The 22931-nt window shown below is 44.1% G+C and overlaps 2 protein-coding genes across 2 annotated transcripts in view; one reads left to right on the forward strand and one right to left on the reverse strand.

Annotated features, from left to right (window-relative positions):
* The first annotated feature begins 3493 nt into the window (after positions 1-3493).
* On the forward strand, positions 3494-15784 carry MVB12A (multivesicular body subunit 12A). The gene is made up of 9 exons (XM_035101684.2): positions 3494-3872; positions 5220-5318; positions 5403-5499; positions 8989-9115; positions 9202-9318; positions 13729-13838; positions 14552-14616; positions 14855-14911; positions 15025-15784. Exons 1-9 carry the CDS (start codon positions 3798-3800, stop codon positions 15085-15087), a joined length of 810 nt encoding a protein of 269 aa, XP_034957575.1. The 5' UTR covers positions 3494-3797; the 3' UTR covers positions 15088-15784.
* ATP13A1 (ATPase 13A1) overlaps positions 15542-22931 on the reverse strand; it is a 40172-nt gene continuing 32782 nt past the window's right edge. Inside the window, exons 20-26 of the mRNA XM_035101667.2 lie at positions 21132-21319; positions 20683-20797; positions 20002-20198; positions 19519-19661; positions 17685-17796; positions 16528-16671; positions 15542-15935 (exon numbers count right to left, since the gene is read on the reverse strand). Coding sequence (XP_034957558.2) covers positions 15825-15935; positions 16528-16671; positions 17685-17796; positions 19519-19661; positions 20002-20198; positions 20683-20797; positions 21132-21319 — 1010 coding nt within the window. The 3' untranslated portion in view covers positions 15542-15824. The remainder of the gene's footprint in view (positions 15936-16527; positions 16672-17684; positions 17797-19518; positions 19662-20001; positions 20199-20682; positions 20798-21131; positions 21320-22931) is intronic.

Raw genomic sequence — 22931 nt, forward strand, 5'->3', positions numbered from 1 at the left:
ATTTTTAAAGGAATGAAACTGACTTACAAACAAACAAACAAACAAACAGTTTTCTCAATTACAATTAAAAATGGAGCAAAACCCTTTGGTGCAAAGATGATATGAAATATTTTGCAGATCTTTTATAATGTTGTTCTTTTGTCTCAAGAATTTTGTTTGGTGTTCTAGCTGCTATTTAAAAATGTTCACTTACTGGATCATCACCTTGTCATGGTGAGTGGGCTTGCATGTTCCTATGATCCTGTATGGGATAATTATTCCAGGAATAATTATTAATTTTTAAATTTTTAAATAATTTTTAAATTTTTAAAAGAGGAATTTTGAGGAGATAGTGATCTGAAATGGTCAATTTTTCCTGTCTATCTCTTCCTGGCTCTGCTTATCTGTTTTATTATTTTCTCTATCCATTGTAAAAACACCATCACTTGACCCAACAACCTCAAACATACCATCTCATGACTATTTAATTGCTCATCTTCTAACATTGTGTATGTTATCAAATGCCAACAGTGCCCTTCAGCTCTCAGGCCAAACCCTACACCAAAGGATAAATGGACATAAATCTGACATCAGGAATAACAAGACAGAGAAACCAGTAGGAGAACACTTCAATCTCCCAGGACATTCTATACAAGATCTCAAAGTAGCTGTCATGTTACAAAAGAATTTCAGAAATAGACTGGAAAGAGAAGTTGCTGAATTACAACTTATTACCAGACTTAAAACCATGGAGAGACCTGGTCTGAATAGAGACATTGGATTCTTATCTCATTATACATGATAAAGCTATTTTTGGCCATCTCATCCCTTGCTGTTTTCCTGTAAGACCAATTGCAGTTGTTAACAGTCGTCAACAGGTTTACCACACCTATCAGCCAATCACCCATTCCCACCACCCTTCTGAGTAATACTCCTCCCCACCCATTCACTATATATCAGGGTCTGGTGACTTCTGTTTCAGTGTACCTGAAGAAGTGTGCATGCACACGAAAGCTCATACCAAGAACAAACTTAGTTGGTCTCTAAGGTGCTACTGGACAATTTATTTAATATATTTCTACATGGTAAAAAAAGGTCTTTGATGTGTGGCCTGTTGATGACACTAGAACTTGGAAGTGGAGTCCAGTGAGCTTGCCCAGGGGTGGGATCCGGGGGGGGGGGGAATGACAACTGGAACTCAGAAGTGGAGTCCAGTGAGCCCGCTCAGGGAAGATCTATTGGGGAAAGTGTTGTTTTAAAAAGGCAGCTAGGTGAAGTGCAGGTAGATAGGGCTGCCAGACCTCCAACATGTGCTGCAAAGGGGGAAAGAGAGCAAACAAGCTCTTGGAATTTAGAGCAGAAGGGGAACAGGAGGCAGATGAATGAATTGCTAGGGGTGGGGTTCCCAAAAGCAGAGGTAGACGGCATTTCCACTGAAGAGGTGTTTAAGCTTTGGGGGAAAAGGTGTGCTAACAGCAAAGAGGAGGGGGGCTCAAGTAAGGGGGGCTGCCCCCACAGCACCCCCATCACATCATTGTATCCCTCATTGCAATACTTTGTTTTTTAATAAACATTTTTATTAGATTTTCCCATTTTAACATCTAATTCCTTCTCAAATTATACAAATTTCATTTAAACAATCCAAATCTTCTGCCAAATTATACAAATTTAAAATTGATTTCCCATGCTTCAGACTCAGAAAGTTCCCTCCTCCTCTTGTCACTGCTTTCTAATCCATAATGTCCAGATCTCATCCAATACTCTATTAAAGTCTTTTCATCTTCTTTCAAGCCCCTGAGTTTTCTCAGGCAAGTGAGTTTGAACATAATATAAGTTTCTGTGTGAATTTGTGCCTATGATTCCTCTGTAAATTAACACTGTCTCTTCGCATGCTGGTATCTTGCCAAGTCCGTCCAAGAATCCAAAAATCCTTCTCTCAGTCCGCAACAGCCATCTTTGAGCAGTCACCATAAATCAGATCTTTACACTCGTGTGGTATTTCACTCCAGATCACTCCTGTGGTATTTCTCAAGATAGTCTTTCCAGGGGGAGAATTGCCAAATCAAAGCTATAAACACACATCCAATGTCTTATTTATGGCTATCTCCCCCCTTTGACTAATCTCCAGCCGACATAGTCTCCTTCATGTCAGACTCTGAATTAAAGTTGTGTCATAACTCAAAAATGTCTCAACAAGTTTCCAGCTGCTAATGAGACAGCTTCTCTGATGACCATACTTTGAGGAGTCTTTACATTCCAGGCGATTCCAAGGATAATACTCTGATTATTCATATTTTCAATTCACACAGTATATATACTCAAAAAAAACATTGATTCAATAAATTTCAACTTTCTCATCTCGCTTGCTTTGTAAATATTATTTTTCGGTTCTTCAGGTGGGAGGTTGTTATGTGTAAATATAATGAAGCAAAGCTATAAAGTTCTCGCTCCCCCCTTCAGTCCCATCAAATACATTTCTTGTTGGTTACATTCCTCTGTTATCTTGTTCTCTCAGCGGCAGAGTTTAGCAGAATAAATCTTCTTTTCTTGTCTGAAACATGTCCATGACTTAATCCAATCTTTCTCTTCTCATGGAGCCTGTATTCACTCGTAGAAAAGGCGTCTGGGGGATCTGAAATTCCCACGGGGGCTTCCCACTCAGGGTTCCCAGCTTCTTCCTTCCGAGGTCGAAGCTGGTAACAGGCCACTGCGGGTGAGACTGCACCCCCCATACCCGGGGGGGGGGGGCTTCAGGAGGCTGCATACTCCCCTCGGCAGCCTCGTAAATCAGCTCATGGGATCGGAGAGATGGAATCTGTCAGCCGTTTTCTACTGCGATCATAGCTGCCAAGTTTTCCCTTTTCTCGCGAGGAAGCCTATTCAGCATAAGGGAAAATCCCTTAAAAAAAGGGATAACTTGGCAGCTATGTGCGATCCAAGCGGAAGTCCTCATTGCAACACTTTGGGGGAGATGGGTGGGTGAGTGATTGGAAAATTCCCCAGTAAACAGATTGCCGGGGGGGGGGGGCATAGTTCCAGAGGTGAGGCTACTGAAGACAGCTATCCCTGTCACTGACTATTTTGCATGGAAATGTTCACCCACTCTATGAGGTGACTCTCTTAAGTAGTTTGAAAAAATGGAAACGAGTCACGTGCATGTGAAAATATCAAATTCCCCAACTCCCCAACTGGTTCTCAGTGAAGGCACTGCCCAGCTCTGGCTTTTGGAGTTTGCTCATTTAGTTATTTCATAAAACATTTGTGCCGTTTGGTTGTAACAAACAAACAAACTTATTTCCAAGCGGTTAACAGAACGATAAAGCGAGGAACTTCAGAAAAGTTCTCCACCGTTCTTTGAAAACATGCAAAAGTTCTCCGCTACGGGATCGACGGAGCGGCCTTTCATTGGCTAACCGTGGACTTGCCCCGCCTTCCCGGAGCGGAGGAAAGGCGTTGAAAAGCGACGCGAAGTCCCACCCCCCTGGCCTCGAGGAAGACGAGGCAGGGCGCCTGCGCGCTTCTTCCGCTTTCCCTGAAATGTCCGGAGGAGAGCGAACTTTTCATTGGCTGCTCGAAGGCGTCCAATCGAAAGAGGTCCGCTGTGAGCGAACAGGCGGACGAGTCAACGGCTTTCTCTCTCCAATCCGGGGGGGGGGGCAGAGCGAGAGGCGCCTCCCGGGACGGACGGACGGACGGACGCTCCGTCGCGCTTTCTCTCGCGGACGCCCGCGTTGTAGTTGACTCTTCTTTAGTCTGTTCTACCAAAGGCCGCCGCCTCGTTCTCCGGAGCGGAAGAGCGTCCCGAGGCCGCGGGCGCCATGAGCCCTCCGCTCACCGGCCTGGGGTGGAGCTCCGCTGCCGCCGCCCACGGGGCTCCCGCGGGATGGACTCCGGTGAGGGACGAGACCCCCCCCCCCGCCCCAGGGTGGCCTCGGGTGACCCCGTCACCTCTCTCTCTCTCTCTCTCTCTCTCTCTCTCTCTCTCTCTCTCTCTCTCTCTCTCTCTCTCTCTCACGGTTTGGGTCTCTCTGCGCTTCCTCGGGGCTCGTCTCCGTCGGTGCTTCAGGAAGGCCGCCCCGAGAGAGAGACCCCCCGAGAGCGGAGGAGAGAGGAGCCAGGCATGCCAAACCCCTCTTGGTTTGATAGATTAAGCACTTGCTTGTGGGAGATAGTAGTGGCCTGCTTTGCAGGGCTGTTGTGAGGAACATTTATAATTTAATTCTAGACAAAATGCTTTTGAACAGGAATTCAAAATATTATTGTTCTACTGGGAGCATCTTGAGGAGCCCAGGGCTGAGTGGGCTTTGATGTGACAGTGCTGCTATAGTATTTTATACCAGGGGTGGCCAACTCCCAAGAGACTGCGATCTACTCACAGAGTTAAAAACTGGCAGTGATCTACCCCCTTTTTGGGGTTCAGGTCAAAATTGTTGAGCTTTGTTTAGGAAGGAGGAAGCCCTATTTTGGGGGGGTTTGGGTCAAAGTTGTTGAGTTCTTTCAGGGAGGAGGTAAAATGTTGAGCTTTTTTTAGGGGAGCCACAGTTGTTCAGCTTCTTTGGGGGGAGCCAGTGATCTACCAGTGATCTACTGCAGACGTCTAGTGATCTACCGGTAGATCACGATTACCTGTTGGACATGCCTGTTTTATACCAATGGAGTACAGTACTAGGTCCTCTAGTATTTTTAGACTGAGGCTCCTCTTTCTAGCATATTTATTGAGTCTAGTTCTCTTCTGCCATCTGCTGGCTATCTTGCAGCCCTGAATACAAAGACCTGGTGAACATAGCTCAGCTGTCAACCAAGCTAAGCAGATGATAATGAAAGGTCATCTGACCTGACAGTTTGGCAACAGATTCCTGACTTGGTTTTAGTTAGTCAGCAACATGTATGTGCCCTTCAGCATTGTTGCAGTGTTGACGTTTCACTTAAAACTGGTTTGGCTACAGTGTGGCCTGGCTTGTTCATTCATGGACTGGTTTGCTTTCTGCCCCACCCACCCCACTGTTTCCATGCTTCACACCTGCTTGTGTCATTGTGCTATTTAATAAGCAGCACCTATTCTGCAGGAGAGTTCCTGTGGCACAATCTCTTTAAAATGTGGCTTTTTAAGGCTCTCTGGATCTTGAATATTAACTTGCAAAATCTATTTTCTTCCTGTGACCCTTTATCAAGCAAATAGATCAAGACAGTACTTTTCCCTGTCACTTCATAGGTGTTCTGATCTCTCCTGCTGTCTCTAGATCACATCCACTGTAGAAGGAGCACCTGCAAACTTTGGAAAGGGATTTGCACAGAAATCTGGTTACTTCCTATGCTCTACATCAGCTATAAACAGTGAGGTAAGGAGTATGCCTGGGTGCCAGTAGAAGGTGGGTGCCAGTAACTCAGTGCTGCTGGACTTTATGAATTCTGCTTCTTTTCAGAACCCCACAGGAGATGTACTTTATGATGTCATAATCCTGAGTGAGAAAACCCCGCTGCCTTACGGATACACTTACGCTAAGGAATTTTTGGATCCCAGTAAGTCTGCCTATTCATTGGATACTTGTTTGGTAGAAATCTGTTTATAACAACAGTTCTTCAGCAGAAACTAACCAAGAATAGCTTCCATTTCCATGTACAGAATGTACCTAAGATACTTTGTGGTCCTGGGCTATGACAGCTATCCTGTAGGGTTAGCTTGTATCCATTTGACCAGGCATAGGCAAACCCCGGTCCTCCAGATGTTTGGGACTACAATTCCCATCATGCCTTACCACAGGGCTAGTTAGCAAGGGATGATGGGAATTGTAGTACCAAACATCTGGAGAGCCGGAGTTTGCCTATGCCTGCATTTGACCTATGTATTACATAAGTGTGTGTTGCTGTTATAAATTGTAGAACACAACCTTTGTTGCTTCCCTCTGTGAAGGAGCCTTCCCAGACCTGCTGAAAGGTGGTTATTTAAACTGCTTAAAAAAACATATTTGGACCTGGCCAAATATTGTCCAGTCTCACATCTTCCATTCTTGGGCACGGTGGTTGAGCAGGTGGTTGCTGAACAACTCCAGGCACGCCTGCAGGATGTGGACCATTTGAATCCCTTCCAGTCCGGATTCAGACCTCATCATGGGACTGAAACTGCTTTGGTCACACTGGTTGATGCTCTCTGGCAGGCTAGGGACAAAGGTGAAAGCTGTTTCCTAGTTCTTCTGGTTCTCTCGGCGGCCTTTGATATCATTGACCATGACATTCTTCTGGACCGTGTAGAGGAGCTGGGGGCACTGTTATACAGTGGTTCCGCTCCTTCCTCCTGGGCCGTGTCCAGAAAGTGGTGTTGGGGGGGATGAGTGTTCAGACCCCTGGGCTCTCACTTGTGGGGTGTGTCAGGGTTCCGTCCTCTCCCCCCATGCTTTTTTAACATGACTATGAAGCCGCTGAGAGTGATCATCGGGGTTTGGGCTGAGTGTTCATCAGTATGCGGATGATACCCATCTCTACCTCTGTTTCAAATCAGAACCAGTGAAGGTGGTAAATGTCCTGTGTGAGTGTCTGGAGGCAGTTGGAGGATGGAGGTCCAGTTCTGAGGGACTTCTGACGGTTCTCTCACTGTGAGAAGTGAGGTTACAGGAAACCAGGCAGAGGGCCTTATTGGTAGTGGAACACCCTCCCATCAGATGTCAAGGAAATGAACAACTATCTGAATTTTAGAAAACATCTGAAGGCAGCCCTGTTTAGAGAAGTTTTTAATGTTTGATGTTTTATTGTGTTTTTAATACTCTGTTGGAAGCCGCCCAGCATGGGATAGAAATAATAAATTATTTTATTTTATTTTCCACCTCCTTTTCCCCTTCTGCCCCTCTCTCTTCTTTTTCTTATAAGTGGCTTTCTGATGGTTGAGGCTATTTTCCTACATCTCTTTTTAAAGCTATTGTGTAAGAAAATTCCATTCTTGTGGATGCAGTGTCAGCTAGCAAAGTACCTTTTAATTTCTTAAACACACTTTGGTCAAACGGGGGGGGGGGGGAATCCACTTAAAGCTTCACAGAGGTTCCCCTTGTCTGTTTAAAACTTTCTCATTTCACACCATAGATCCAGCTTTTTGTCACTTTTTCTCAATGCCTTAAACAGTAGCTTTCTTTCCTTCATTATGAAAAGCAGTTAACTCACCAGGTGCTAGTTTTCACTGACAGACACAAAAACTCTTTTAGGTTGTAAATTATCCCATTCTGAAGAAAATTAAGAAAGGGAGGCGTTTGTATGGCTTGTAGTCTGTTTTGGACAAGATGATGGTCCTCTGCTTCCAGTCACTTGACCCACAGGGCAGGGGAAAAAAACCCTCTGGCAGAGAGGAAAAACTTTTCAAAGCAAGAGGGTAATCCCTTTATTTCAACTTTTCGGAAGGGAAAGCTGCCAGCCAAACTTGCGTGCAATGCCCTGTTAACTATCTCCTTAGGTAAGGAGCCAATGAAAGACCTTCAATCCACCATGATTCCTCCCTTGGAAGTTCATTTGGTCATTTAGTCCTTTTCTTGATCCTCCATGGGGGAACTTTGTACTGGCTCTCATTTTTTAATTGGTTATGATGCTAAGGGATAATGGAACAATTAACCTACTTCTTGAGGTGGTGGGTTGTTGTTTTTGGCCGCTGGGTACAGATGTAAATGGGAACCATATCATTTTTTCACGTTCCACATGGCCTTGTGACTGGGACAAGGCAGAACTGTGCAAGTTTGTTCAACTTAGTTTTGTCTCATATATAGCAGCCAAAACTCAAAACTGTTTGTGAACGTGTTATTTATTTACCAATATTTGAATACTGTTTCCTTAGGCTAAGTGGCTCCTATACCTGAAGTATCCCTTAAAGATGCTGACCTTTTTGCTGAGGCAGAAGATGCTATAAAGATATTTGATCATAATCTTTGTATATTTCTCTATAAACCCTAATAAAACTGTATTTATTTTAAATAATCTAAAAGAAGAAGGCACACAGGAAAGGGGAGGAAGAAAGTTCATTTCATAATCGAGATATAACAAAAGTTAGGTCTGAGGACTGAAGCTGTTTTAAGTTTATTTTGTAATTATTGGAAATAACCGATTTCTAGCAGATTAAATTACTACAGCATGTTTACCCATGAGCAGGTATTTCGGGCATCATAAAACTAGCCAAGCACTGTTCTGCGAGAAAGCAAATGGAGCCTGATTTTCTGATGCTGGAATCTTTGGCTTTTGTCTTAACCGTGAGAACAAATATGGAAAAACACCTGCTCCAAATAAGAACAGTGTTCAAATAAAATCGAGTCATAATTGAATCTCTGTGTGGGGAAGGACCTCTATATGCCATTTGTGTTTGTTTATAAAGGGCTACACTTTCAATAACTGTTCTCTTAAATAGGCTAGAACAGGCATCCCCAAACTTCGGCCCTCCAGATGTTTTGGACTACAATTCCCATCTTCCCCGACCACTGGTCCTGTTAGCTAGGGATCCTGGGAGTTGTAGGCCAAAACATCTGGAGGGCTGCAGTTTGGGGGTGCCTGGGCTAGAACCTGTGTGGCCTTATGAGATGACTTGTGCAGCAAACATCTCATGTTGGCTGGCTCTATGTACAAATTTGACTAGTTATGTAGAATAGCTTGGAGCAGGAAATTATTTGACACTAAGGGAGCAGTGTCAAGAAGTTTGTTCACACCTTCCAACTTAACTTGTGTGTTTAGAAATGTACTTTAAAAATGGCCTCCCAGGTGTAAACAAACACCTTCAATGTACCTTGTCTCTTTCAAGAGTTTCAGGTGCACATAGATGTATTTGGTTGGAGCTGACATGGGTGTAGATTAGGTTTTGTGGACTAACCTATTCTGATAGTGCATGGAGTTGTGTGCAGGCCAGGGAAGCCCAAATACAAGGTGGAGCATATTCCTTTACCTTCCCCTCCACTTTTGGATGCATAAGCCCATCTAAGGAAGGCAAGGTCTTAGTGTTATTTTGATGTCGTTTGGGTCTAATCTCCTTTTCCTGCTTTCCTGCTGCAGAAACCTCCCTCTCCAAGAAGAAGAGGCTGTGTGTCAAGCTGATTCCATTGACTGCAGCTGAAACTGCTGTGTTTGACATCCTGCTGAGTAGCAAAAATAAAGTGATCCCAAACTACATGCGGATAGGGTGAGGCACTCAATCTGTAGTCATTGTTCTCATGTTGTAGCTCCTGGGAGACATGCTTTTGTTCTAACCATATTCCTCTCATCTAGGGAAATGAGCGGATTTGCACTTTGGTGTAAAAAGGAGCACATTCTCAAGCCCAAGCCCCTTCCCAAGCCACGAAAAGTGAACCTAGAAATGAAACGACTTTCATTAGAACCAGATGGGTAAGTTGCTGTAGATCAGGGGTAGGCAACCTAAGGCCTGTGGGCCGGATGCGGCCCAATCGCCTTCTCAATCCGGCCCGCAGACAGTCCGGGAATCAGCCTGTTTTTACATGAGTAGAATGTGTCCTTTTATTTAAAATGCATCTCTGAGTTATTTGTGGGGCCTGCCTGGTGTTTTTACATGAGTAGAATGTGTGATTTAAAATGCATCTCTGGGTTATTTGTGGGGCATAGGAATTCGTTCATATTTTTTTTCAAAATATAGTCTGGCCCACCACATGGTCTGAGGGACGGTGGACTGGCCCACGGCTGAAAAAGGTAGCTGACCCCTGTTGTAGATTCTGTCCAACTTTTGTCACAACCACATCATTATTGATGTTATGCGACCCACCATGATTTCCCATCTTCACTGGCATAGGATCTATTCTGTAGAAAGTAAAATACTAGGCCAGATTCTTGAACCATCCAAATGCCAATTGTTCTCACCTGTTTTTCTCAGTTTATAAATGTTCATTCACAAAAAGAGATCAACTAAATTGCTAGACCAGATTGCCACCTGTTGGTTCAGGGTGTTTGAGCTTTCTGCACATGCATTCCAGTTCCAGCTTCCAGGCTTCTGTGGGAGGCAAATTGCTGGTGAGGATAAGCATGAACTGTGGGGCAGAGAGCCTGTTACCTCTATCCCCTTTATTTGCATAGGGTGGGCAGCAGATGGAAACTTTACTAGCTCCATAACAACTCTCTTAATGTTTCTAAAACTGGATGTATGGCTTCTTTTAATAACAACAAAAAATAATCTCTGGATGGAGAGTTGTAGCTGTTAATGTAGTTTTATGTGTTAACTGAATTGAAACTGTACTGTGAAACCCCTAATTTACCCACAGAGCCTAGGGCTTGCCAGTCAGAAGCTTGGCGGTTCAAATCCCTGCAACAGGGTGAGCTCCCATTGTTCGGTCCCAGTTCCTGCCCACCTAGCAGTTCGAAAGCACATCAAAGTGCAGGTCGATAAATAGGGACCGCTCCGGCGGGAAGGTAAACGGCGTTTCTGTGCTCCTCTGGTTCGCCAGAAGTGGCTTAGTCATGCTGGCCACATGACCTGGAAGCTGTACGCCGGCTCCCTCGGCCAGTAAAGCGAGATGAGCGTGCAACCCCAGAGTCGTCCGTGACTGGACCTAACGTTCAGGGGTACCTTTACCTTTACCTTACCATTACAGCTGTCCTGAATCTTTGCCAATGAGTACATTGTACCACTGAACTAGTGGGGCAGACCAGTGACCAATGCTATTTGTTATCCTCTTTAAGTGGAGCTGATTTATGGTGGTAGAGGCAGGACTATGATGATGTTGATAATGATAATATTTATGGAACCCATCTGGTTGGGTTTCCCAACATTGGCTTTTCATACCACTTTAGCTCATTGACTAAAAATAGTTAAGTTTTCAACAAAAGTAACAAAAACTAAAACTAAAACAAAAAAATTCATTCAGTTTTTATTTTACTTCGACCCAGACCAACAGTAACAAATTCAATAACATCCATAAACAAAGAAAATTATGCATCAAACCATATCAATTCCATAAAGTGGGATTCTCCGAATCCCCTGACTTCCCTCCCCCCAACCATTCCTGGTTCACTACATTTCCTATAAACTACCGTATCAGTTCTACACCAAATTTTTTCTCACCTCAGATTTCCTATACTATTTCTAAAATTACAAGTGTTCTTAAAATCCTGACAGTGTATTTATCTGTTTACAATACTTTTACAAATACATAATAAACATTTCCCATTATTTTTTAAATTTCTCGTCATCTTGATTTCTGAGCTTTCCAGTTAGTTTCACCATTTCAGCATAATCCATTAACTTAGTTTGCCACTCTTCTTTAGTCGGGACTGCTTCGTCTTTCCATTTTTGGGCTAACAGCATTTGAGCGGCCGTCATAGCATACATAATTTTTTTCTGATCTTTTGAAATTTCTGCTCCTACAATACCTAATAGAAAGGCTTCTGGTTTTTTTAATAAAGGTTATTCTAAACATTTTTTTTTCATTTCATTATATATAATTTCCCCCCAAAATTTAACCTTCCTGCATTCCCACCACATATGATAAAACATACCCTCTTTTTCTTTACATTTCCAACACTTACTAGATCCTGTTCTATACATTTTTGCTAATTTAACTGGGGTTAAATACCACAGGACGTGGGTGGCACTGTGGTCTAAACCAGAGCCAAGGGCTTGCTGATCAGAAGGTTGGTAATTTGAATCCCCGCAACGGGGTGAGCTCCTATTGCTCAGTCCCTGCTCCTGCCAACCTAGCAGTTTGAAAGCATGTCAAAGTGCAAGTAGATAAATAGGCAGGAAGGTAAACGGCGTTTCCATGCACTGCTCTGGTTTGCCAGAAGCAGCTTAGTCATGCTGGCCACATGACCCAGAAGCTGTCTACAGACAAAATGCTGGCTCCCTCGGCCAGTAAAGCAAGATGAGCGCCGCAACCCCTGAGTCATCCACGACTGGACTTAACGGTCATGGGTCCCTTTACCTTTACCTAAATACCACTGGTACATCATTTTCATATAATTCTCTTTTAGTAGTGTACATGCAGTAAAATTCATATCTTGTTTTCCAAAGCCTTTCCCAATCTGACATTTGTATATTATGTCCCACATCTTTTGCCCATTTTATCATAACACATTTGACCTGTTCCCCCTTAGTGTCCCACTCCAGAAACAGATTATATATTTTTGACAGTAATTTTGTTACTGTCTTATTATTCAGTTTAAAACCTGAATAATAAGAGTTTGGTCTTATTATTCAGTTTAAAACCTAACAATTGTCCGAATTCCTGTATTTTTTGTAATGCTTTCAATAATGAATTTATGGGCCCATTATGACAAGGTCATCTGCAAATGCTTTCAACTTGTATACTTTATTTCCTACTGTTATTCCTCATGGTTTCATCTGCGCTCATGTTTCTCACCAGGATTTCTAATATTAAAATAAACAATAATGGTGACAAGGGGCATCCTTGTCTTGTCCCTTTCATGATTTTACATTTTTCAGTAATAACATTATTCACAATTAATCTTGCTTGTTGCTCTGAGTAAATTGCATCTATTCCTCTTCTAAACCTTTCTTCAGATTCCATCTTTGCATAAATGACCACAAAATATTATCAAATGCCTTTTCGGCATTGTCACAGAGGTGCGTTGCGACTACTCTAAAGTAACGACTCTCCAGAGCGTTGCCTTTTCATGCTTTTATTGTGTGCAGGCTATTTACAGTGCTAGAGCTGTACAGGGTACATATTCTCAGTCTGACCCAGAACCCTGGAGTGACGCTTCCCACGTTTTCTTCCAACATAAGAGTCTGGGCACCCCAAATCTCCTTCCGCGCTTCCTCCTGCGTAATTCCGGAACCGGAGGGAAAAAGGGTCTCCTTTCCATGTTTTCCTTCTCCCCCCTTTCCCCCGCTCTCTCTTCCTCCCTCACGTGCAGCAGAGGCTCTGCTATCCTGCCAGAGCCCTGTCTCCTACTTCCTCCTTCCCCACTGGACTCTGCCCCCTCTCCGCTGCCTCCGCTGCTGGTGGAAGAACTGCTCCTCAAGATCGAAGGGAGCTCTCTGTACTGTTTCCCCCTCACAGGCATCAATAAACATGAATGCTGCTTGTTTTTCATTTTAGTTCCAGGTATTCTGGGAGATCAATTATATTCCTTTTATTATCCTTCATCTGACGTCCTGGAAGAAATCCTGCCTGGTCATATAATATTTGCCAATTTAGAATCGTTATTTAATAAGGAAATTAACCTATAATTCTTAGTTAATAACAAATCAGTTTCTTGCTTCAGAATTAATGTAACAAAGGCCTCTGTCTTAAGTCTCCGGTACTTTTCCTATTTTTAAAATTCTGTTCATTATATTTTGCAAAGTAATCATTAGGAAACTGGGTTTCCGCTTATTTTTTTAGTTTGCTACAACCCTTAGCCTTTTGTTGTGTTAGCCAGTCAGAGCTGATGACACCCTCCCCCCTTTTCCGGATGGTGAGGGGCAAAGTCTTGATTACGACATGTTGTGCTTTGAATAAGCTGCACGTGTCTCCAAGGCTCAGCACAACTAAGAACAAACCCCTGGTCTCTAGCTGTGGGTGGGGGCACGTCCTATCATACTGAGTCACTGCAAGGCTCAGTGTGAGTGGATCTTGCCAGAATTTTAAAAAAGTAAATTATTTGCTGTCTACATTTGTTCAGAACATGCAAGCCCAAACAAATTGGAAAAATACTATACTACAGAGAACGCTAGCATAGAAGATGAGAAATCCATTGTGTGGCACTCTTGAAAGAGTCTGGCTTGTAATTCATCAGGAGTATTTATAAGATTGCTGTGAACAACTTTCCAATCTAATCCTGCAGTGTAGTCCTTCCATCAGAAAAGCCCGTGGTTCCACCCGGTCCCAAAAGGCAACCTACCCTGAAGCGGCATGAATCTATATATGATACTTCAAACGTCTATGGCATCTCAGGTAGGTAGCCAGAATTCTAGGGGATGAGGTACTAAAACTTAGTTTGCTTTCACTAGCACCTTAGAGACGAACTAAGTTTGACATTGGTATGAGCTTTCGTGTGCATGCACACTTCTTCAGATACACTGAAGCAGAAGTCACCAGACCCTGATATATAGTGTGAGGGTGGGGAGGGGTATTCTCAGGAGGGTGGTGGGAATGGACGTTTGACTGATAGGTGTGATGACTGTTAACGTTGATGTCATCAACGAGTTTCCACACCTATCAGTCAAACGCCCATTCCCACCACCCTCCTGAGAATACCCCTCCCCACCTTCACACTATATATAAGGGTCTGGAGACTTCAGTGTACCTGAAGAAGTGTGCATGCACACGAAAGCTCATACCAATGATAAATTTAGTTGGTCTCTAAGGTGCTACTGGAAGAAAAAAATTATTTTGTTTCTACTACGCCAGACCAACACGGGTACCTACCTGTAATTAGTTTGCTTTGTGTGAATTTCTTTTTCCTTGAGAGCTCTCACTGCTTTGTTTAGGAGCAGAGATTGCTACTTTTTCAGCACGACTCTTGGACTGCTCTTGCTTTCATAGGAAAGCAGCCAAACAGTGTTGCGATTGAGTGGAGCATTTTGCCCTCTAGAGGTGGGGTGGCAAATGTCTCCTTGTCCTTTTCACTGTCAGCTGAATAACCTAACTCTTTTTCTCCCTCTTAGCCATGGATGGAGTGCCCTTCACCCTTCACCCCAAGTTTGAGAGCAGCATCTCCAAGGGCACGAATGTAAGAATTAGTCTCAATTCCAAGTGTGTTTTCAGTACTGTAGCTCTGCCTTTAAGGGAAGATTTTTTGGGGGGAGGGGTTGTCTAGTTCAATTGGGTGGAGGTGTTGCTAATCAGAACTTGTTTTCCAGAGGGAATGGTGGTAAGAAAGTTTTTAGTTGTGGCAATATTGGGTTTGAGGTGAGGTCTTGGGAAATTAAGGTGTGGCGAGGCAAAAATAATTGCTCTTTATTTTCTAGGCCTATTCTCCGTTTAAAAGCTTGCATATCAAATCTCTTGCCGATATTGAGAAAGAGGTAAGCAGCAGTTGAGGTTTTTAATGTACTTATTAAGCTGTCCTTAGAGAAATTTTGAGACTAGATAGAGTTGTGTGGTGTGATTTATAAAGGCTGTTTTGTTTTGCTTTCAGTACAACTATGGCTTTGTCGTCGAAAGAACTGCTGCTGCTAGACTCCCCCCCAGCATCTCCTAGCAGCTGTAATTTGTTTGACAGTGTGCCTTTTTTGCTATCAGGACTCCTATCCATTCACCACATAGATGTTCTTTAAAAGGAAACTAGCAGGTGCATTACTTTAGCAGCTCATGTTTGTAAATGCAATCTTGCCCGATGGCAGCTAATGCTATCCCCTGTACTGTATTTCTTGCTGATAAGTATCAAACTTGTTTACTTTCTGTGGAAAGCACTACTTTTAAGAGCAGATTTTAGCTTTACCTTTAAAAATAGTAATGGCTTTTCTGAATAGGCTGCCTTGTATACAATGAAAGTATGACTTCCATAGAAGTACAACACTAAATTTTAACTGAAAGTGAAATGAGAAGACTTCCAGCCCCAAACTCCAGGATAAGATTTTTGTGCTATCCCTCTAAAAACTGTTGAATTTGGCACAATAGGAAAGGATTTTACCACAAAGAAAACTCGAGCCATATTTCAAAATGCATGGATTGCCATTTAATTACCAAATCCCATGACCACCTTTTGAGGAGTGTAGGGGTAGTATAAAAGTCAGCAGGTGCTGTCATGTCTGGGAAACAGGTGGAGCTTGGTGTAGCCCCCAGGGCACCGCCTTTGTTGAGGTTTCCAAAACAGCACAATGGGGAAGTCGCCTGCCAGTACCAAACTGGAGTAAGAGAGGGCTGTCCAAAGAATAAATATTCTTCTTGCAAAACTGTACAGTGGCTGTTCCTTTTTTGGCCAGGGGTCTGTTCATCTCAAGAAGGCACTCTGAGCTTTGTGCTGCCAAGAAAAAACTGTAGGATTCTGTCTACAAGTAGGGCAGTGACAAAGTTTGCCAGAAGAACTTGAGTGATCACCATTTTGAACTGCAATAGAAGGATAGAAAAACATGAATGTTCCCCAATAGCAACATTTATTCCACCACACTTTTTGGTTGCTCGCCAAAAATAATTATCTTGAGCTGAACTGAAATTGTGCTAGGATACCACTATCACAGTAGCGTAAGGAAGCAACTTAAATAAGCTGGATTTGTGAACATTTTCATGACTGGTTAAAAATATATTGCATTGAGACCAAGTACAAAGTACATGCTTGCCACTTAATAGCTCACAATAGGGACACTGGTTCTTCAGCTATTGAACTAGTTTGTGACGGACGGACAGGGGACACAAAAAAGGTACATGTTCAGTTCTAGTTGTTATTCCTTTTGAGTAGTTACCAGGGATCACATTTTAAGATACATGCATTTCCTTGAGTTACTCAGGGATGATGGGAGTTGCAGCCCAAAACATCTGGAGGGCACCAGGTCAGAGAAGGCCCTGGTTAAGATGCACACTGCTAGCTACCTGCCAGTTGAACAGACATTTCTGAAGCTCCCCAAGTGAAAAAACAACAAACAAACCCTAAACACAAACACAATCCCCAAGTAAAGACCTAGGAAGGATCATGCCTACTCACCTCTGTTGGGATGTCTACCAGTCCAAACTGTTCATTGAACTCAGGAGAGGAACCTGTCAAAAGGGCTACAATGGCCAGCCCAGAGAGAATGATGCTCCACAGCAGAGGCTTGTTTTCCCGCAGGCTTTCCATGAATGGATGGCCCTTGAGCAACAAAGACAAGGATGGAAAGGGCAGTCAAGAACCAGATTGCAGGCATCACCAAACCCAAATACTATCACCCCAATTGTCATTTTTTGTCTTCAACAGACATGGATCCGGAGACTGGCTGCATGTTGCAGGCCAAAATATCAATGTCTATTGGCTAGGCATTTATTTCATTATCAAGATTTTTGTGAGGTTGAAGCTGATTTTAATCTCTTTTAGGCTGGGTGGTGGTGGGATTGGAACCAAAGACATGGTCCGCACAATCCAGTGCCCTGCCACGGTCTTGCTGATGGTGGGTAGAAGAGCACAACCACAACTATTTCCCTTCCATCAGGGAAGAAAATGAATGGTAATAATGCCAGCTCCTGGGCTGAGTTTATTCCTTGGTCGAGGGGCATGTTGGAAGTCTGGGAAGGCACTAGATCCTTTGGATTCATTGCCTCCCCTGGTACATCCACTTTTATTTCCAGGGACAAAAGGGTTGCAGGAAATGTGTGTATCTCAGAAAGCAGTCCTGGTTTTTATTGGAACACACAGTCGATCTCAAGTAATGAATTTCACAAGACTTAAATGCAAATTTGTGGCTTAAGTAGTTTCCTTTGTACTCAAGCTTATCCCAGTCATATGAGCAATTGCAAAAAACGGTATGGCTCTCTTTGAACCTCTCTTCTGCCCCCATCAATAAAATAAAAATATTTAGTACTTCTCATGTAGGGCACCCTGAAGAACTCAAAGTAGAGCATCAGATAATCTAATCCGCTTGCAACATTCAGACTATTCAAAGCATTCTGCACAGACAAAGAGTTTCAGTACTTGGACTCCTGGCCTGGCAAAACTTCCACCTGGCTTCACACTCCCTTTGAGATCCCTGGCCACCAGCATCTTACAGCCTGGCCTTCAAATGGAGCATCAGGCTCCAGCATGACAGGTACCCAAGAGAAGCAGGGAAATAAATTACAGCACACCCTAGAGAGCCAAACAAAAAACCAAAAAACCTGAGCCCACCTCACCTTATAGTTGATGGCAAATGTTGCCATCTGCATGGCCATGGACATGATGTAAACCGTGCTGTTCACCAAACTGGGTTCAAACTCTTTATAGAGATCTACAAAATCATCTTTCCTTAAAAGAAACAGAGAAAGGCCCTTGACAATTTGACTCCTTAAAATTCAAGTTATTGTCCTAGGAGTGTGGGGTCACATGATAACCAAATAGCAGCACCAGCTGGCTCCTGAGCCTCCACCTCCCATTTTCTTCCCTGCCTTGACTTAGGACACAGTATTTCTACGTTCCTGCTTCTCATTTCCTTGGCTTTTCATTCTTATTTTGTCAGTTCTTGGTTTCTTGCTATTCCGTTTTCGTCTCCAAACAGAACTATTCTGTCCTTTCTCCCTCTGGTGCATTGGATGCTGTTCATGGGAAAGACTTGTGGGAGGAGAGGACCAACATTGTTAGAAATAAAACAGAGACCGGCTCCCAGGGCCTTCCTCAGCAGTCTCCATTGCCAATTCCCCAGCAGAACAGGTGACTTTGCCCTTTGCCCCCTGAGCACTCCTGGGCATGCAGCACATCCCTTTTTAAAACATGTCCCGTCCGACAGTGGCTATGGCACTGACTTTCTTGGGGAAGGGGAGCGTCCCTATACAGTGCCACTCCGATCACCACTTGATACTCCTTAGAGAGAAGGTTTGTGGCAAGTCTGGGGAGAGGAGAGAGGGAGCGGCTATTCTGTAACCATTTTTTGTGTGCCAACAATACACGCCTTCATCATGGAAGAGCTATTTACTGGCACCTCCTGCCACCAGAGGGTGCAGCTGCGGCCCACCTCCAAGAGTGCTCAAAGAGTTGGTCAACAGCTGGGCCCAGATCTTGAAGGCTGTTCCCCCAACAATGCAGCTCCACTGCTCCCATCAGTCATCCTTACTGGCACACAGAGATAGGTGCCAGTTTTATCTTCATCAAGGAGTTTGGGTTGACTTCAGACCAGAGGGGTAAACCAGCTCATGAGTTGGCATCCCACCCCCACCCCCTGCCACTCTTTTTAAAAAAGGGAAAACAAAAACCTGCTTTGTGTAGTAAGACAGTGCCACAAGTCCCAGAACTATCTGGCCACTCCTCAGGAGACTTAATGGAGGACTCCCCTAACCCTCGTGTTCTCCCAGGGGCCGGTTGTGCAAGCTGGAAGGACTGGGGCTGATGGATCCCTTTGGCTATCTCTCCTTCTTCTTTACAGGGCCCTTTTCCAGGGCTTCTCTGAGGAGGAAGGAGCATGGATGGATGCAAGGAAACAGCTTTGCCTGTCCTAGGGCAGGGATCATGTTAACCCCCAGTTTCAGGGCTGTCTCTTGCATTCACACCTGCCCTGGGAAGAGTGTTCATGATAGGGAGCGACATTAGCCTGGAGAAGAGAAGGTTAAGGGGGGATATGATAGCCATGTTCAAATATATGAAAGGATGTCATATAGAGGAGGGAGAAAGGTTGTTTTCTGCTGCTCCAGAGAAGCGGACACGGAGCAATGGATTCAAACTACAAGAAAGAAGATTCCACCTCAACATTAGGAAGAACTTCCTGACAGTAAGAGCTGTTCGGCAGTGGAATTTGCTGCCAAGGAGTGTAGTGGAGTCTCCTCCTTTGGAGGTCTTTAAGCAGAGGCTTGACAGCCATATGTCAAGAATGCTTTGATGGTGTTTCCTGCTTGGCAGGGGATTGGACTGGATGGCCCTTGTGGTCTCTTCCAACTCTATGATTCTATGATTCCTTCCAGCCTGCCGCTACCAATTCCACTGTGAGCAATATCCTTTCACATTTTCATAGTTCCAAGCTTAAATCTAAGCAGCACTCACTTGGGGTCACTGCGGGCCTGTGCACCTCGATACAGATAAACCAGGCTGACAAAGTGAACCATGAACTGCAGCAGCACTGTAAGAACTGTGTAAAGGTTGAAGATATTGGGGAGCGGACGCTGCCGGGAGAGGGTCTTCAGAGGCTGGAAATAAGAAGAAAAGGGGTCAGGACCAGGCAGCCACAAGCCGCCCACAATGGCTGGGGCAACCCAATCAGATAATAAATGTTATTAGCAGCAGCAGCTGTCATGGGTTTGTGGGCCAGCTGCATTCCCTTGCAAATATTTGGGAAGCAGTCCATGTTGAACCCTGCACACACCAACTGCTTTGGAAAGTGGTCTCGGAGAAAGAAAATAAGCATGTCAATGTGGCAAGGCAGACCAATTTTGAAAGTTGCTTTAAAACATGGAAGGGCTGTAAGGAAAGAGTGCAAATGATGAAGAGGGTAGAATTGTTCACCTCCCTTCTCACCACCTTTCTTACCTTTGACCGGGAGATGAAAAGGAAGCAGCCAGCGAGCAGCAGCCCCTGCAATGTAGCCTGGAAATCACTGAACTTGACCCCTTCCAAATAAAGCACACTCTGGCTGTAGGCCAAGATTAGGGCATTCAGAGCCAAGATCTTGAACATCTGGAGCGTGGTGACCAGGGTGCAGCGGCCCTGCTTGATCACATGGCAGACTGGAGGAGGAAATAACACTTTGCTTGCATGAGGTGTACGAGTTGCCCTTCCCTCTTGAGAGCTACACGGCTGGAGTATCTGGGAAGGAAAAGCCCAGAAAGGCTGGCAGAAGGCCAGTTCCAGCCCTGCTCTGGCCACTCATTCAATGAAACCTTCTCTAGTGGATTGGCTTGGGTTCCTCTGGAGGCCACAAACTGGAAATCAAATAAAAGAACTGGGTGGGGCAGGACTCAGAACTGAGGGGTTTCCTGCTTTCCCAGCCCCTTCCCACACACAGTGCCAGACTAATATTCCACTTCACCTCTTACAGTGCAAACCTAAAACGTGCATAGTTTAAAGATTCCAGGTTAGTCGGATGCACACAAACAGTGCAGAAAAGAGGCTCAATGGCTGCATTTACAGGCAAAACATGCCTGGAGGTGTCCCCATCCTTCAGAGTTGGTCCAAGTACTCACAGCGCCTGCCTTGCCCTTTCCTACTTACTGCACTGAATTGAGGACAGCTTGGAGGTGAAAGGAGCCGCAATGCTGGCATCACCCAACTTCACAATGGGGACTTGCTCCTCCTCCAGATCCTTCAGCACCTGGCTAATTCTCTCCTGTTAGGAAGACATGCGGTTTAATCCACAGCAAAGCTATCCTCACGAGATACATTCACGATGAATGCCAACCTTACAGTCACTAGGAAAAGGAAAGAGGACACGAAGAGGACAGTTGCTTGGTTCACGGTCACTGGAATTTTATTATTTTTTAAATCTAGGTCAGGCTAAGGACAAGGCCAGCTTCCATTCAAGCTCATGACTTTTCTTCCAGCATACAATGGATACAGGAGTGGAGCAAAGTGTGTGTCTCCCTGTAACACCTTGGAATTTCACAAAGGAAAAAGTCCTGAAGCACAAGTGAGTCCAATATTGGGGGGGGGGAGCAACTTACCCGCTGCATGGCAAGCTGCTCTTCTCTGTGCAACATAAGCCTGTGCTTGGCAGCGCGGGAGGTGGGCCTCATGTTACTCCCAACCAGGGAGGGGGGCAAAGCAGGTCTCCCGTCAGCAGGGCCATCGCGGGGGGGCCTCTTCCTGCGCTCAGGAATTCGTTCCGGTGCATTGGCAAGTAGAGCCACTCCTGCAAGAACATACAGAAGATACTGGGAGGTGTCAGGCGAGTTGCTTTCAGGAACAGAAAAGTTTAGGCAGTTCCCTTGTTCCGCATCCCAACTGGATAAGAAGGAGGCTTCTTAGAGGAGAGGGTAGCAAGGAAGGTTTTACTATGACACCTGCAATAAGAGAATTGATCAGTAGGCTGAAGTTGTAAGCTGAAGAGGTAGCCAGAGTACAGAAAAACTTGTAAAGGAGGCATTTTCTTTTGTGTGAGGTGGGAGAAATGCATCATAAACTGAAGTTTGCAATCCATGCCTGGCTTATGTAAGCCTGTCAATTAAAGACTCATTCAGTCAGTCAGTCAATTTTATTACAGCAAGAGCCAGCAATACAAAACAACACAACTCCAAACAAAAGATCAGCAATATCATCATCGGAGGGAAGGACAAATATGTTATATTTGAATAATATGTTATTCAATAAAAGAGATTTACGTTTTTTTTAATAGCTAAGGTGCAAAATTCAGCCACAGCGTAGGATACTGAGCTCAAAGAATCTTCCAAAAGGAATTTACGTAATGTTTCGGGGGGAAATTCCAGATAATATTGCAAAGGTGTGAATTTTGATAATGGGTAAAATGAGTCGCAATCGTTCTTCACTAGAGAGTTCACAAAATAAAAGAATGTGAATAACAGATTCCACCTTATAGGACATGCATGGGCAAAAGGGCTCATCGATTGGTACACACAAGAATTTGCCGGGTAACACAGCTGAAGGCATCACATCAAATTGAGCTCTGGAGACGGCCCATCTATAAGATTTATAAGTAATATTGGATAGATACAGGGTAGCTGCCAAATTAGGCCAAGATTTTAGACACCTGTAGTTCTCAGGGAGTAAGGCATCTTCTTTTTGCAGTTCAATATTGAAAAGCCTCTGAGTAATAATTGTTTTTGCCTTATTCAAAGTACCATTTAAGAGGCCTTCTGGGTTTAGGCCAATTTGTTTGATCTTGTTAGTAATTTGCGTAAGCCAAGGTGGATAAGGGGCTGCGGCCAGAAGATGAGATAACATTCCCTCTGTGTTATAATGAATTTTCAACCAGAGGGATATTGCTTGTTCCCAGACTTTTAATTCAACTCTAGGCAGTCCTGCCTCTTGCCTTAATATTACATTAGATGTGCTCTTAGAGGTGTTGAATAGGGATCTAAGAAATTTTGATTGGACTGTTTCGAGAATCTTAAGATTGGCAGAGAGTCCATTTTGTAAACTGTATAGAAGTTGGACCAGAGATTTTGCATGAAAGACTTTTAGGGCCATAGGAAGGAAACCAGCACCTTTCCTTCTAAATAGTCTAAGAATGGTGTTAGCACTTCTTTCTGCTAAGGTGGCTGATGCAGTCAAATGTGCTGAGAATTTGGCGTTGTAAGAGAAGGTGATGCCTAAGTATTGGAAGTTCTTAGTTTGATCTATGGCATTTCCCTTCATATTCCAATTGTGTTTCCTAAAGGAGCGGCCAAAGCGGGCAATTTTAGTTTTAGCAAAATTAATTGTTAGCAGTTCGGTGTTACATTGATCACTGAATTTCTCTGACGCTCGTTTCAAGCCAACTTTGGTTTGAGAAAGAAGTACAGCGT

This window comes from Zootoca vivipara, chromosome 2 (assembly GCF_963506605.1).
Source record: "Zootoca vivipara chromosome 2, rZooViv1.1, whole genome shotgun sequence".
Classification (NCBI taxonomy): Eukaryota; Metazoa; Chordata; class Lepidosauria; order Squamata; family Lacertidae; genus Zootoca; species Zootoca vivipara.

What these genes read in the sequence shown, in the direction of transcription:
- MVB12A (XM_035101684.2), top strand. Translation starts at nt 3,798, where the DNA reads ATGAGCCCTCCGCTCACCGGCCTGGGGTGGAGCTCCGCTGCCGCCGCC. An exon ending in CCAAACTACATGCGGATAGG is followed by an intron (nt 9,116 to 9,201) that starts GTGAGGCACTCA and finishes CCTCTCATCTAG; the next exon opens with GGAAATGAGCGGATTTGCAC. An exon ending in AAACGTCTATGGCATCTCAG is followed by an intron (nt 13,839 to 14,551) that starts GTAGGTAGCCAG and finishes TCTCCCTCTTAG; the next exon opens with CCATGGATGGAGTGCCCTTC.